Source organism: Chaetura pelagica, unplaced genomic scaffold (genome assembly GCF_000747805.2).
Source record: "Chaetura pelagica isolate M959 unplaced genomic scaffold, ChaPel_1.0 scaffold90, whole genome shotgun sequence".
NCBI classification, from domain to species: domain Eukaryota; kingdom Metazoa; phylum Chordata; class Aves; order Apodiformes; family Apodidae; genus Chaetura; species Chaetura pelagica.
This window is the reverse complement of record NW_009953496.1, coordinates 17,536,664-17,553,351: the sequence shown is the minus strand read 5'-3', so window position 1 is coordinate 17,553,351 and position 16,688 is coordinate 17,536,664. Positions and strand designations below refer to the sequence as shown.

General features: G+C 37.5%; 1 protein-coding gene across 1 annotated transcript in view; it reads right to left on the bottom strand.

The window, feature by feature from the left end:
• Nucleotides 1-14,006, bottom strand: part of TINAG (tubulointerstitial nephritis antigen) — a 36,674-nt gene extending 22,668 nt beyond the window's left edge. Inside the window, exons 1-6 of the mRNA XM_009999194.1 lie at nucleotides 13,598-14,006; nucleotides 9,491-9,554; nucleotides 8,430-8,519; nucleotides 6,702-6,816; nucleotides 1,854-1,977; nucleotides 116-266 (exon numbers count right to left, since the gene is read on the bottom strand). Coding sequence (XP_009997496.1) covers nucleotides 116-266; nucleotides 1,854-1,977; nucleotides 6,702-6,816; nucleotides 8,430-8,519; nucleotides 9,491-9,554; nucleotides 13,598-13,967 — 914 coding nt within the window. The 5' untranslated portion in view covers nucleotides 13,968-14,006. The remainder of the gene's footprint in view (nucleotides 1-115; nucleotides 267-1,853; nucleotides 1,978-6,701; nucleotides 6,817-8,429; nucleotides 8,520-9,490; nucleotides 9,555-13,597) is intronic.
• Between the last annotated feature and the right edge of the window lie 2,682 nt (nucleotides 14,007-16,688).

Sequence of the window (16,688 nt, the reverse complement as noted above, 5' to 3'; positions counted from 1 at the left end):
GAGATAAATGCCTCTTTTTTGGAGGTCAGAAATCATCATTGTAATACAAGCAACATTATAATTTTAGCAAGTGGTTTAAGTTAAAGTAATCTAAACAGACAGACAAAATATTTACCCATGTGTTTTCAGATATCTCCAGGCACCATCAATACTTCCACCATTGCATCCATGTTGATTCCTGGTATCACAAGAGATGAGATTCTGAGCAGAAAGGTTGTCTGTGATCTGACCCTGGGAGTGAATTGCTATTCTATCTGCTGCAACACCTGTTTCGAAATAAGTTTTCCATTAAAAAAACCCCAATAATTACTTACAACTTCACACTGTTTATTGTGGAAAAGGGACTGAAATACAACCTCAATGTTTTCTGTCTGTGCAGATACCTCCACAAAACAATGCAGATACAATCTGTACAGACTTTGGAGAGAGACAATTGAAAAACTGCCAATTATCATGAGCAGCTTCACTGTAATATTACAAATCCACAGATTTATCAGTTATCAACAGGTCCCACACATCTAAACATCAGATGAGGAATTTACATAATTTAGTCTGATAGTCATAATTCTAAGCACTGACATATTTATGCATTAACTTAAAGGCAGAGTAGGTTAACTAAGTTGTGGGTGAAATTAAGCCACTTCTTTCTTTAATGAGTGACAATGAAACAATTATTAAGCCCCAATGCCACTCACTACCAGTGCTTAAATTATATTTTTATTATTGTTAGCTCTTCATTTTTGAACCTGAAAATTAAAAAAATTATATATTTTAAATCCCTTGAAACCTAAAGCCCCATCAGAATCAACACTCACTTCAGTGAACTTTGGACAAGACTTCAAAAGAATGAATCTGGTGATGGCAGTTGACAATGACTGCTCTGTGCTTTTGTCAAGTGTCATGTGATAATGAACTTGTTTCCATAGGTGGAAAAGCTTTTTACTGAAGAGTTTTGGATAACTTATAGGAATTAAGCTAAGAAGAAGTGATACAGCAGTGCTTTTCTATTCATTGAGCAAAAATTAATCCTACAAAGAAGAACTGAAAATTCAGATTGAAAACATTAGATACACCTAAGCAACATGGGAAGGGATCTCATAATATTTAGCATTGAAAACAATCACATGAATTAAAATCAAAATATTTACTTATGAAAGGGAAAATTTAGACTGAATACCTGGAAAGTCTTTCCCTCAGTGACCTCTGTCTATCTCTGCAGTATCTGTCAGGATTGCTGTAAGAGTCTCTCTTGGTTTCCTCTTTTAAACACTGACCAAGACATATTGGTAACAGCATGTTCAGTCTGGCTTTGTCAGGGAGCAGAGACTGACTGACCTAAATGCTCTTTCCTTCTCTTACTGCTGGGATTTAAAGAAGCAGTTGCAGAACCCTGCATCTGTGAGGACTCACTGGCTGAATCAGGTAATGAAGATTGATTGCATACTTTTTTCTGTATCTTTGTATATCTCAATATGTACTGAGAGTTATTGCAGCATGAGAGAAATGAACATAACTGATTGCTGTAGCTCCTTTGGAGAAAGAGATACAAACACGTGTCCATTTTTCAGAAAACCAGAGGCTGTATGTAGCACATGAGGCTGAATTGCAGTCTACTAAAAATCTCCCTATTTTGCACAAACATATGTAAAGCAAAAAGAACCCTACAGTTTAGAATGATTTCTTTTAAGATTTTGGGACAATTTAGAAGGGAAGCTGTAGCAACTTTTAATGTTCCTATTTGCTGATAAAAACTGAACAGTAAGTTGAATTACTTCATTATTAAAATCTACAAATGTTCACCACACATATAACTTCAGTGATATTTTTTAAGGGAGAAAACGAATCAATATTACTTGCGGTTGAAAAAGCCCAGGATGCTCCGCAGTTTCGTTGATCCAGAGGATCATGAATCCAATCAGGCCATGCATAAGTGGCTAAAAAAAATGCAGGAAATTTTTCTTCTGGTAGTGAATGTCCCTAAAACAAAATATAGAAGATTTGTATATGCTTCAAGTTCCAATTTTGTCTTAATTGGAATACTAAATTTATTTTTTAAATTCTTAATTTCTAAACTGAGGAAACCTAAAACATTAGAACCTGCAGCTTCCTGAGCATCCCTGCAGTGCTTTCCCTGTGGCTGGGGAGCCCCTGGGACCAAGGGGATTCTGGCACTCTACTAGCTGAGCTGGAAAGCTGAGTTCCACAACCATCAATCTGAATAACCTGTCTGGTTTCTCTCTGACTTTTATCCCAAACAACAATTCCTTATCAACCATGTTAATTATCACCCAGCTGGCATTTTTGGAAAGAAAAGCCTTCTGCTAACTAACTTCAGCTGTGCATGTAGGTGTTTGTTATTTTGTTTTCCTTGACACATGGCTGAAGGTAGGAAGTTTCAGCTACCATGGTGGCTGCATCTGTACAGTCTATCATTGGTTTGTCTTTTAACTGTTTTCAGTCTCCAGCACTTACCCTTGTTCCAGAAAAAAAATAGATGATTTTCATAGAATCATAGAATGTTAGAGGTTGGAAGGGACCTCTAGAGATCCTCTAGTCCAACTCCCTGCCAGAGCAGGATCACCTAGGGCAGGCCACACAGGAGTGCATCCAGGTGGGTTTTGAATGTCTCCAGAGAAGGAGATTCCACAACCTCTATGGGCAGCCTGTTCCAGTGCTCTGTCACCCTCACAGTAAAGAAGTTTCTCCTAATATTGAGGTGGAACTTTCTATGTTCTCGCTTATACCCATTGTTATCAGTTTGCAAGCAGGAGTTCTACTGAACTTTTTTACTATGAAAAGCCATATATGAGAGGAAGAGCTGGTGTACTTGGCATACCTCCACATTGTCTACACAAATTCTTTGATACTTAATCCAAAGTGGTGCTTTATTACTAAACTATGTATTCCATTTTCTTGCAAGGTGGCATTCAGGTGGGCACCATTTTGTCTTTAGGTGCAGACCCCACCACTGGGATGTACCCAGTGCTAGAACCAGTACTGACAGAAAACCACCAATTGTGTGTGACAATGTGTTTTAAAGTTGTGGCTATGTAGAACTTCAAGAACTTCAAACATTTTTGTGGTATGTAGAATTTCAAGAATTATTACACTGTCTCCTGCAGTGAGTAAACACTTCCAAAATGTCAACTCAAATAACACATGTGACACTCTTTGGAGCTTCATCTTTGTCAGGAGTCACAACAGTTTTATTGCTGTATTGAGCCTCTGCAGCAGAGGTTTATGCTGATGTCCCTCATTTGAGATTTAATTCTTGTTCCCTGTCATTGCCTTTAAAGTATTCTAATGTGCCATCATGTTTGACTACTCTTCCAGACTTAAGCCTCACCTTATTGAGCAGGTTTAGTTGTTTACTAACAGCAGAGCTTTTGAAAGCACTGTGAGCCACTTCAAGAAGCTTGTGTTTTCCCTAAGATGAAATGTAGCTCTGTCACACCATTTCATTTGAAGTAATGTTATAAAATTGTATTTGTAGTTGGATATGTCAGTCAAAGAAACAACTGAAAAGCCTCTGCTCTACAAGCAAAATTTTCAACACTGCTAACAGCTAAGACTGCTGCAGATTGAAATAGTTAGCACAGAAGGGCTTAATATTCTTGAATCTTCTTTGCCATGGAATTAAATAAAGAGCCCCTCCTACACCAACATGCTTTTCTCAAACACCCCCAAAGGACAATAGAAAACAATCAGAAGAGAAGGCCCTTAGGTACCAGAAACTGTCATTTATTCTCTAAATTTTAGACCAGTAGCATGCTGAAGAAATTGCTTTTATTTAAAATAAAATAATAAATAAATATAATTTGAAAATAATTTTTTTAAAGAGTTGCATTTAATGAACGGGCAGCTATGGTTTTGTTTCTGCATTAGCAAAGCTACCAGTTTTTAATCAGGTCTGCACAAGATAGAACCCAAAGTTCCTGAACACTAATTGTAGCATTTTTATCAACTAAATATATGACTTTGGGCAAATTCCTTGCAGCTTTCGTACTTGCAAAATGAAAAAGGCAGTAATAATCACAGAGAACACATGATTATTTAATTAGTGCAAATTTATGCACAGTAAGTAACTAGTACTTTGGCCTGCAGCTGAATTAGTACTCAACAAAGTCACTTAAAGGTCAAGCTATTAAAGTTTGGTGAATGTCTCTGAAAAATATTTAAAAGTAATTATTTCTGAATTTCGTCATTCATATCTTTTGACTTCTCTGAGCTGTCACCTAGCTACAGGTGAAGCTTAATGAAAACACTGTCATGAAAACTTACTTGGTTTTTATCACTTAGGACATTGTAAATGTGTTAGGATGCTACACAAAACACCAGTGACAGAGAATTATTCATAACAGGCAAAGCAGGGACAACTTTCTCTGAAAATCCAGTAAGATATTTATTTTTAAAGCGCCTGAAGTGAACTCCATGACTACTATTGGTTTGCTAATTGGAAAAATCTGTCTCTGGACCTGTGGTGAGCCTAATCAATGCTATATACTTGCTGGATCATGCAGTGATGGTAGATGTGGAGCTGGCTATGAGTGAAGAAAAACAGTTTTTAAAAATCTTTTTGTGAAATAGTAAAATGTGGTGGGTAGGAAATTTACTGAGGCAGAATAAGGGCACTAGAGAGGTAAAGTTCTTCCAGAAAACTACAGAGGACAGAATCAGGGAGACTGGGACCTTTGTAAGAAGCTTGGGAGAAAAATATTTTTATGTCCAGACAGTCAAGATAGAAACCACTGCGGTTGAAGCAAGAAAGTTCCAGTAATTCTGACGGGAAGCCATAGGCAGGAGACAGTTTCCTGTACAATTCTGAGCAATTTTCTGCAAGATCAAAGAATTCTCCAGGAGCTGAAAAAGTCATATAGAGATTATTATTTTATATTTTGTGCTTTTGTAATTAGAAAGAAATATGTCATAGAATCCTGTGCAAAGCTTATGCTTCCAGCAACCTGTAGGACTTCCTGAGGGCTAAATTCATGAATGTGCAAACCTGGATTTCTGAAGATGAATGCATTGAAGCTCCTCAGGCATCCAACAAGGCCAAAGGTAGTTGGGTTGTAGCTCACAGATTTTGTAAAAAGAGAGCAGATAGAGAAAATATGCCTGCAAAATGTTATCAGTGGAACAAAAGCCATAAGTAGTGCAGCAGTCAAAGAAGGTACAGAAAGCTGAATATAAATGATTTGATAGGCTGGAAAGAAAGCAGAACCACTGAGTGATCAGCTGAGATTGAATGGAAAAGAGGAAATAGGGTAAAGAATTTCTTGTAACTTTTCCTTTTTCTCTATTCTAGGTGGGATTTGTCTCACCCAGCTAGATATCTAGTAATGTAGCTATCAGTCACTGAGCTAGGTACATGAGATGAAATTTTTGCTTCTGCTATACAAGCATCACATTTTATTCCTTAAGGAAAGAGCCAACAACAAAAACAAATTGACCCAACTCTCCTGAGTTGCAATGCAGCTAACTGGTAATGTGTGGCAGCTGCCTAATAAATATTGCACTAAATTCTCCAAAGTCATTGTCTTATTTTAACTTACTGTCTTCAATTAAAATAGAACCTTCTTTGGCTGCAAAGACTAGTCTAGCAAATCATACAAGGCAAGACTGCAAAGCTTAATATCTGTCAATTTCTTGCTCTGACAGCCCTCTGTAGTGTACTTTGAGCAAGCTGGCCAGTCTGGGCCATAACCTCTCACAACACTGGTGCCTGAGCTAGATTAGTGTGGGACAAGGAACCAGCCTGCATCAAGCAAGAGGGTGAGGATTGATAAAAATGTTGCAGAGGCACATGGTTCTCTCTCTCATTCCCAAATTCCCTGTCAAGTAGCAGATCTGCACTGCTGTTCCCCCAAGGCCTTCCGTGATGTAGAAACACTTCTGCCACAAACATATACAATAAGCCTCAACAATTGACTTCACCTAGATAATAAAGTGGCATCACTTGCCTGAACTATAAAGCCAAAGATAAAATGTCATTTGCAAAACTTTTATCTATCTGCGTATTCTTGCAATTTTTCTAATGCTGAGATAGTTCATTTTTTCAGCCTATCATTTCCATGGGTCTTCTAAGAAAGAAGCTAACTGATCCAAAGCACTGGAAAATTTATTCTGGATGCAATAATTATGTATTTCTTTTTAATTTTTTAACCTACGTACACAGTGTATTTTCTTTGCTGCAAACTATTTTAAGCATAAATACATTATAGGAAATTTAAATTAGCTACCATGAAAATGGCCATGGCCAAGAGATTTAGAAAACTGTTAGTAGAGAATAATTGAATTTTCTCATGTTTCCCAACTATTTTCTTTCCATTTGGCCAAAACCCCAGCCTCTTACTGCATATTTACTTTGCTTTATCCTGTGAGCTTTCAGAGAGTCGTTCAAAGACCTAAAGAAGCAAGTTTTTTAACAGCCCTGGTCAACAATGATAAACTAATGTTGGTGCACAGTTTCCCAGTAGTTAACATCTGCTGTTGCTTTTCTTTGTATTATTTCCACCAATCAGACCACACACTCTATGACTTGGAGAATTATTCTGGAACCTCCATATTCAGCATTAAAGATTTAGTGCTAAAACCCTGAATCATAATCTTGCAATTGTTCACAGTAATTTTTCTTTGTAATAAAATTATTAAAACATTTAACAATTGTACATTGTTAAGCAATTGTACATTGAAGCACTTACTGGAGCTTCTCTCATATTCAGCAAGGAATGAGATGGAGGGAAGGTGCCCAGGCGCTTTTTGAAACCTTCTTCCACTGTCATTCCCCAGAACTGGCTGTAGTTGTCAGCTTTCCATCTTCCTCATGGATAGAAAACAAACAAAACCCAGGTTAGAGATACCACTCACATTAATTCATTGCTCCTTTGTAAGAGCACTGCTGACAATAACATCCAAAAATAAATCTTTCAAATTACATTTCAAAGTATTGTATTTGATATGCATGAGAAAATATTTAGTACAGGCTCTTTCACTGCAGATGAGTGTAGGATGGAGCAACACAGCAGTATGTGAAAAGTGGTGGTTTGAGGTCAGCATTGTGTCAGCCTGCAGGAGGTGAATATGCAATGTTTCAGAGAAGTACTGGAAAACAAGATGCTAGGGTATAGCAGGTATTGTGGTCTTGAAGTTATGCTCACGTTATGCTTCCGACCAGATGCCAACAGAGAATTGACATCTTCATGTAGTGAGTTACATTGTCTTCCAGCTCTGGTGCACCAGCAGTGAGACACTGTTGAATCCAGCATAAAGTCCAGCTGACACCTTCTGCAGAGTTTCCCATCAAACATTTGGAACGTATTGAAATCTATTATTATTGGAAAAGAACTGAGCCACAGGGGAGACCATTTTCTTTACTCGTTTCTTTCTTGTTTGTGTACTGGAAACAAGGAGGTGGCATCATGCTGCCCAAATGAGAAGCCTCATTTCTCTTACTCTGTAGCCAGTGAAGAGTGCAAGGACCCACAGAAGCTGAGTGATATCTCAGGTGAGCTTTACCATTACCTATTTAGGATAGTAATTTAAGTTTGAATGTCTCCCATGAAGTACAAAATGTTTCAGCATTGAGTCACAGCTTGAAATCTGGGCAAGGCTTCATTGGTGAATTTAGTACTTCAGCTCCTAGGGAGGCAACCCCTGTGTCTCTGTCTATAAATGGCCAGCAGGCTCCCAGGGTTCAGCTCCAGCACTGGGGTGTCCCTAATCCTTCTGCACTACCTGGGGGAAATGAGAACTGATGGCAAGAAAAACAGTGAGTTCCGCAAAGTTTTGATATTTTGGTCCCCATTTCGCTCATCCTTTCCTCTTCAGTGTTATATAGAGCCTGCTATGTGGAGCAATGCTCCTGGGGTAAGAGAAAAAAAATAAATAATGATCCCAAGTAATAAATAAAGTGAAGAATGAAGGATCCAGCACTGGGGTGTCCCTAATCCTTCTGCACTACCTGGGGGAAATGAGAACTGATGGCAAGAAAAACAGTGAGTTCCGCAAAGTTTTGATATTTTGGTCCCCATTTCGCTCATCCTTTCCTCTTCAGTGTTATATAGAGCCTGCTATGTGGAGCAATGCTCCTGGGGTAAGAGAAAAAAAATAAATAATGATCCCAAGTAATAAATAAAGTGAAGAATGAAGAGAAGATTTTAAAAACTTTTTTTTTTTTTTTTTACAACAAAGTTGTACTGAATTCAGAGAATGTTTTAGATAGATGTTTACTTTCAATATCTTTCCATTTAGAATTCTATAATCTGCCAGAGATTTAGAAAAGTTTCACAAATGTATATTTACTGTCTAATTGCTGTGATGTATTTGGAGAAGAAAGAGGTGGGGACGACTGCATAACTTGTAATCTGCACATATATACAATGAGTAATACAGTGGTTTACAACAAAACCTTAAAATAAATATATTCTCACCCATAATCTCCAGAATTGATGTGCTGGATTAAGTCTTGGCGAACAAGGCATACTTCTTTTGAACACTTCCAGAGACTTTGGAAGCATTTGCTGAAAGAGAAAAAAAATCACTGATCAGGAAACAAATTGTTAAAGGAAAAGTATGCACTTAAACAGGAGAAGGAAGACAGAGAAAAAAAAAAGAGTAAAAAATATAAATGTCACATAGTATTTATGAAAACACAATACAACTTCTCACCACTTCACTACTTAATGAATCCTAAATGGAACAATGTGGGAAGGTCTACAGCTTGTGGGAAGGTAATATTTGAAAAATACTCCTTTCATCTTTGTGAGACCAAACCAGGGGAAAAAAGTCGATGTTCTGTAAATGAGGAAATTTCTCTCTGGAAACCCTAAAAAGAGTTGGGTGGGTCCCCAGCCCTGTTTGGGTGCTGCTGGAGCTCCATGAGCTGCCCTGAGGCTGGAGGTGAGGGGCTGGTTCTGGGAGAAGCGAAGCAGGGAGGCGGCTCAGGCAGCCAACAGGCAGGGTGGGCAGCAGAACTCCTCTGCTGTGCTGACTGCTGCTGTCCTAAGGCAGAAAGAAAGGATGCTCAAACAGGTCATCCCTTTCCCACATAAATATATATTCTTCCCTTATGAAATAATATAATGTCTCATCCCTCATGCCAAAGAATCAGGGGAAGACATTCTAAAATAATCCCCTAAACTTTAATGGTATTTGTTTTGTGTGCGCTCAGGTCTATACCCAGGTCTAGGAAGAAAATATTTTGTCTCAGGTCAGAGCCAACAGATCGACTGAGCAGGAACAGAATTAGGCCAGTGAGGAGGAAATTTTACTACTCTCATTTTCATATCTTGATTAGAAAGGTCATTGACATCTTGTCATTCTTTTAAGTTGTCTGTTGTCTAGTTCTATAATACCTGAATGCAGCACTTCTCTGCCACACATTTTGATTTGATTACATTTTTAATATGAATTTAAGGATGCTCTCTACCTTAATTCCTGTTTCATTACATATGCTAAATAAAATTCAAGTTTCTGTTCTTCAAAACATTACCAGGAATTGCAGTTGTCTTTAATTATTGTTCCTTCTCCGTAATATCGGCCATCTTTATAACAACCTGCCAACATAATATATAGATTTGTGAAAAAAAAAAAAAAATCATTCTTGAAGTGAATTAACTCAACACTATTGCTCCTATTGAATTAATTGGTTATATGTTGTATGCATGAATTATTTAGTTGAAAGTCAGCAACAACTATTTCCAGTTTCTTCCAAGTAATGAAGGCCGTTTGATGAAATTTGATTTTTACCAGGTAGTGAACAAGTCAGTAATATATTCAAAATACCCCCTGAAAAATTATCATCTTACATGTAAATAAAAATAATTATTCAATTAAATAAGGTTATTTTCCAGAAGTAAACTTTAAAAGAGTACTTTTCTAATAAAAAATAATTTTACTTTGACATACACCAATATCCCTCAGCTGTCTCAGCCTCCTTTATGAGCAGGAGAGAAGTATGCACTTATAAACCATAGCTAATTCCATTATGAAGTGCAGAAGCAAACTACGACTGATGAGTTTGCTGTAAGTGCCCATCTCTCCCTTGAGATCACACATCAGGCCCTGTTAGCTAGCTCATATGTAGGTGAGATATATCACACCCAAGCAGTTGGAGGCTCAAAGCATCTGCTCTAATTTGGCTGTTAAGATCCAAGTCATTTGGCAGAGAATAACCAAAGCAAATTACCTAATTGTCACAGTTTGTCACAGTCTGCCACAAAATCAGCATCAGACAGTAGCTGGAAGGTGGCATCAACTCTATCAAGGGGTATTTCAGCTGTATCAAGAGGAGGAAGCACTGATGCGGTGTCTGAGCGACAGGACAGAACCTCAGGGGAGCTCTGCTGGCAGGTGTCACTGCACATACCCAAGAAAAAATGCCCCCCTGGACAAGTACAGAAGAAGCTTTCTAATAATGTATGAGTTGAAGATTAAAACCATATTATTTCTTTTCTCTTGCCAAAGTAAGATTTAGAGGACCAGGAATGCTGTCTGAGGCATTGGTGGCAGACAGCAGAGATATCTAAGCTAAAATACACTTTTTGCATGAAAACACAGCAGGATTGTCTAGTTGTAAATACATTCAGTTGGAATGTTAATATACTAAGTGGGAAATTAATTAATTTGAAGATGCAACCTAATGACATTATGAATGGGATTGTATTATGTAAAAATGGTGATTGGAAGGAAGAGGATTTGGTAAACAAAGACTTACCTCTCAGTCCAGAGCTCCTGCAACTTTACAGCTCTTACTGCCCCCAGTATTGATATGAGTACTTCTGTCGTTGAAGATTAAAACCATATTATTTCTTTTCTCTTGCCAAAGTAAGATTTAGAGGACCAGGAATGCTGTCTGAGGCATTGGTGGCAGACAGCAGAGATATCTAAGCTAAAATACACTTTTTGCATGAAAACACAGCAGGATTGTCTAGTTGTAAATACATTCAGTTGGAATGTTAATATACTAAGTGGGAAATTAATTAATTTGAAGATGCAACCTAATGACATTATGAATGGGATTGTATTATGTAAAAATGGTGATTGGAAGGAAGAGGATTTGGTAAACAAAGACTTACCTCTCAGTCCAGAGCTCCTGCAACTTTACAGCTCTTACTGCCCCCAGTATTGATATGAGTACTTCTGTCAGTGAAATACTTTCAGATTTATTCACTTGTAAGCCAGATACTGACTGTGTAGTGCAAAACCAACTAGCAAACTCTCTGGGTTTCACTTTTATACCACCATCAGGGAGAGATCCAGTGTGTTGACTCTGACAGGGTTTTTTGTACCATCAGAGTAATTGAAACAAAAAGATAAAGAATAAATCTAGTCAAGAAATAAAACTCTAACTTTTCTTTTAAAAACAAAAATAAAAATAATAATAATAATAATAAATAATTCAGGACTTCTATTCAGTATCTAAGGCAGGAATGTGCACAGTTTCTTCTGAAACTACACAGGGAAGCCATCAAAAAATACAGAATGCAGGGCTCATAAAGGCAAAGTCAAAGCAGTTCCGCATAGTTAAACTGAGACGGGCCCTCAGCATGGTGCACACCCATGGAAGAAGTCACAGCAGAAGTTACTGCTGCCATGCACCAAGTCAGTGACCAGTCAAGAATCCAGAAATAAAACTCTGAGCAATTTTACTGCTGTTCGTTCCAGCCCATATAAAACACTTCAGTTATTTAAAGAAACATGACACTGAGAGCAAAACCACAGGCAATCAGAAGATCAAAATCTTCCAGGCGAGAAGTACTTTAGTGTATGTGGTCTTCTAGTACTTGAATGATTCTTAGCCAAAGGCAGAAATGTAGTCTCGGTTACTAAAAGTCAGCTAATAAACTTCTGAAATTGCTAAAAATGCTTCATAATTTGCTTAATCTTCAGGCATTCAGTCCTATTTTCTTCTCCATTTCTTTCTTCTAATTAGACTCTCTCTTCCCTGTGCCTTAGACATTCCAGTTCTGAAAAGTTCCTTTAGGAACTTTTTTTTTAGCATTACCTTCCTGCTATATTTTGTCTGCTTTATTGTTCTCCTTTTACTCTTTAAATTACTTACACAACAAATACCCAATAAACAGATTTTTTAAAAGCTGCAGATTTCCCATCAGGGAAGCACTTCAAGGATGAGAAAAAAAGGTTCTTGTTTTGAGATGAGATATTAAAAAATAGAGATATAAGCTCACCTAAAGGACAAAGACAGGTGCTTGAATAGAATACACATAATTGTTACCTCTGGCAGGTATGAACAGTCCAGGAGTTACAAAACAGTGAACATGTGCAAAAAATTGGGTTAAGAAAGGTAGCAAAAATATTAGCCTTCACCTATTCTCTTATCTAAACTTTCTGTTACACATTTACCTTTTTTGAGGCAGACCTATGGCAGGCCTGCTCGGCGAAGTGCCACAGGTTTTGTAGTGATTCATTTCCAGGAATGTTTGCCAAACTAGACCTGCAGGCTGTCAGCCCTGGAGCAGAAACGCTGCTAAGTGTTCATGTAGAGCTCACAAAAACAGCAGCCTGATCTGTTTGAACTAGTATACACCACTGCACCAAGTAAACATGAAACAAATGTCTTTATTTACATAAACCATAGAACGGGCTTTTAGATGTTTAGAAATGCATTGGAAAATCAAATTTGTTTTACAGCATTTCTGTCACCGCCACTTATCAAATTTTGGCTACATCCTGGCTTAGGAGCACAGCCTCCTGAAGAGCTTGTGGTGTGAGTGCTAGAATGCAAGCAGCAGGGTTATTGGCAAGAAACAGTTAATTTTAAAAAGTCATACTAGTATTTCTGTTGATTTTAGGCTTTTTAAACTTTGGTACAGTGTCCACATTTTTCAGCTAATCTGCTAATTGTAGCAAGATACATAGTATTAAAATCCACAATTCTAAACTTTTCTCATCAGCAGAGATTTGGCCTGTGCTGGAACCCAGGGAGCACCAGATGTTTGTAGATAATTTTTTTGCAATCTCTAGTTTAAAAAAAAAATAAATAGACTGAGTTTACCGTAGTCCTGGAGACACTTCCACTACAACCTAACTAGTAAGAAAATAAAAGATGCCAGAAGTCCTTGTTCTAACCACCTCCCTTCACCTACTCCTGCACCTCAGAAGTCTCAGGACAAAAAGTGTCCCACAGAAAAGCTATGCTGAATAAAAACCATTGCAGAATAACTGAAAGCGGTATCATTCAGGGTAACTCTCTGTTTTCTTGATGATTTACTTGTACTGATAGATACAAAAAGTTAGAGCTTGCTGTTCATCTCATGTTAATCTGTAATGCTCTCTTGAAATTGTTGAGATGACACTAATTTTGACCCAATGGGGTTATTTTGAGAAGTTTCAGGTAAAACAGAGGTTCTGATGAACAGAGATATGGTCTAACCAATGTTAAAATACATCCCTAGAGACCAAGAAATAACAAGAAGCATAATTCTTACTCCAGTTTCATACTCACTGTCTTTGTGCATTGTGTCTTTAGTGACATTTTGAGGATATATACACTCTTAAGACAAATCAGCAATTTTACTTTCAAGGATATTTTTATCCTGATGCACTCATGACAGCTGAGCATTTTTTCTATACCTACCTGATGTTGGAGGTGGCCAAGGCTCATCTGACCTGGTGGGCACAACACGGTGATCACAGACATCCCAGTAGTCAGCACAACAGTCTACAGGGCCAGGAAATTCTGAGGCACAGAACTGGTCACAGTAACATACAGCTGCTCTGGAGACAATATTAAAGCTGCACTCATCATTTCTTCCTGTGCAGCAGCCTCGTACCCTGCAGGACCTTCCCTGATATAGACTCCTTTTTAGCCTATTCCACTTTGCTGAACCACCATCTTCAACAGAGGAAAGTCCTTGGGGGACATTTCTTCTAGAATCAAGCTGCTTTGTCATCCAAACTTCACTTGCAATGCAGTATAGGAGCAGTATCTGACTTTTGGACCACATTCTTCTGCTTCTAGCAGCCTTTTTTGAGGCTCTCTGTGCTTCACTTTTTCAAGAAATGTTCATTTACTGTAGAGGTAATACTTTCAGTTAGCATTCAGAGAAAAATCTGAACAGAAAGCTGCAGACTATGGATTTCTAGGAAGACTCTGCATGTGTTAATTATTAGTCAGATGTTGTAAACTGATTTATTTGCCTGATACATGTTATCTATTTAACTGATGTATATACTGAGATACTGGAAACAGAGCCACGACTATATTCATTGCTATGAAACATCAGGTGCATTCTTTCACAAGTGAGAAACTACACAGTAAATATTTTGGAATATACATGGTCCAATATTTTAGGTTTACACTTTTAACTTCTAAAATCAAAACAGTGGGAAGAATGACTACAGGGTATCAAAGGAAGCTCTCTTTATTTTGAGCTTTACTTATCTGTAAATAATACATTCATTGCATGATTGGAAATTGTATAACAGTTAGACTGCACTCAATCTACATCTTCCTTTTTGATATACAAGGCTATATTACTGTAGTAAACTTACCCTGCATCTCCATTTCTATCTTGGTTCCAGTGATGCAGCTTAGCTTTATATGTTGCGTTTTGCATGGTTTTACTCCGTGCATATCCAAAAAGGTCAGGTGATATTCAGTATAAACTACTACCGAAAGATAAACTTTTAATGTTTGCATTTCTTTAGTTAAAAGTAACTTGACAATAATTGTAAGCAGTGTAATAAAAACCCTCTGATGAGTGCTCATTCCTATTTAATAAGGAAAAGGCTCTACTAATAACATCACAAGGAAAACCAGAGCAGATATTGGAAGATTCATCTAGCAGCCTTTATTAATTGATCTATAATCTCCAGTTTTTTGAACAGCAGACCTAAATAAATATGCATGGTACTGTTGCCATAACTCAAAAGATTCAGAAAGAAAGTAGCAAAGAACTTTGAAGTTCCTAGCAGAGATAACACATACGGCTGAACTGCAAAAAAATATCACAGTTTCAAATCTGAACTGTTTCAAGACAATTGAAGTCTCCAAAGGCCAACAAGGAGAGGTAGAAATCAGTCATCCTTCTGTCTCCATTTTGCAGTAAATGAGAGGAACCTGGAGAAGTTGATGGTAGATTATTTTTCTAGGGAATGAAGAGGATTTCTTTCTTCATGACTTCACCTGGGCTGTTCAGTGTTGTGGGAAATCATAGCATCAAAGGGCAGCTCCCTTTGAAAGCACAGCTGGCAGCACAGCTGGTTTGGATGCACTGCCATGAATGGCAGAGACATTAAGAGGGAATGTGTGTATGTGTGTGTATGTTTATATATATAAGCTAGCAATCCAAATGTTCAAGGTTTTAATACAATTTCCTGCCAGCAGTGCTTTTATTGGATCTGCCTCCCACACTGTCCCCACCACAGCTAAAGAGCTGTGGTTGAGGGAAAATCACATCAGACTATGCAACTTTTATTTTGCTCTGTTGCAAGCAGTTGTCTGTGTGGGAGTTAATAGAAAGGCCAAGGTCAGCAACATGCCATCACTGCACATCACATAATAGGCCATAAACCTTAGCTTTCACATTTGTTCTGTGGGTTTTTTTTATTAAGCTTTGTTTACTAGACAAAAATCTGGGCAAAAGCTGGGCAACATTAATTCTGTCACTGACTGCTATAATGTATCAGATATAATATGAAGAAAAATGAGAAAAGAAACGTTCATGGAAATTCAAGTAATGTGCTTATTAGAAATGATAATTCTGGTTTTTATGTCTATGTAGCTCCATCAGTTCTATAAGAATAACTCCTAATCTGCACTGACATCAGGAAAATACAAATCTTTGTTATTAAAGATATTTGGAAATATTTTTACAAAGTTATCTCCTTGCTCTGGAGGATAGGAAAGATAAAAAACTACTGTATGTGATACTACCAGCCAGTCAAATTAAGTGAACAAGCATATCTGTGTTTTAAGTTACAGGCTTCTGGTTTCATTTGTTTTGGGGCTTTTTTTTAATAGGTTTTTTAATTTGCAGTTTTAAAGACTTGCTGATGATAATCCAGAGGCTAGGGAATTGATTGGAAATTTCATGAGGTATTTTATATGGGAATGAGATTTCTTTTAAAGGAAAGTGAAAATGCAATTTGTGCTTCCAAACAGCTTTGGTTTGTGATGCAAGAAACTGCTGAATCTTGACAAAATCTGCTTTTCTCAACTGTTGGCATATATTCAAAACCCACAAATCTATGCTATTGTAGTTAAGTAAATAGTTTTATTTCAGTAGTTTCCTCTGTAAGCAAAAGTATGTCTCTGCTCACTGTATGAAAGCACGAGTTGACTTACCCGTAACTGTTTATAAACAGTTAGACATTAACCTTTTTCTCTATTGAAGATTAACCTACTCCAAACATAACAGGTCTGCTAAGCTTTTGATTTGGGATTCTAGTTCTATTTCTAGTTTGCACAGTTAGGTACAAAAATATCGCACTTTTACCTGTTTCAGCACTACCTGATGTCTACTCTGGAGCTTCAAAAATCACCATACATTTGGCAGGAATTCAAACATTGATATCATTGAACACTTCGTAGAGTAACAAGTAAGAAACAGTTTAGAGTGTCCAAAAATCTCTTCAAGGCTGGAGCAGGATTTTTGCACAGCCTTTCTTTCAAAAGTCTCCCTGTTTTTTCTGAATGAAACCTATTTGTCATCACAGAAGTCTCA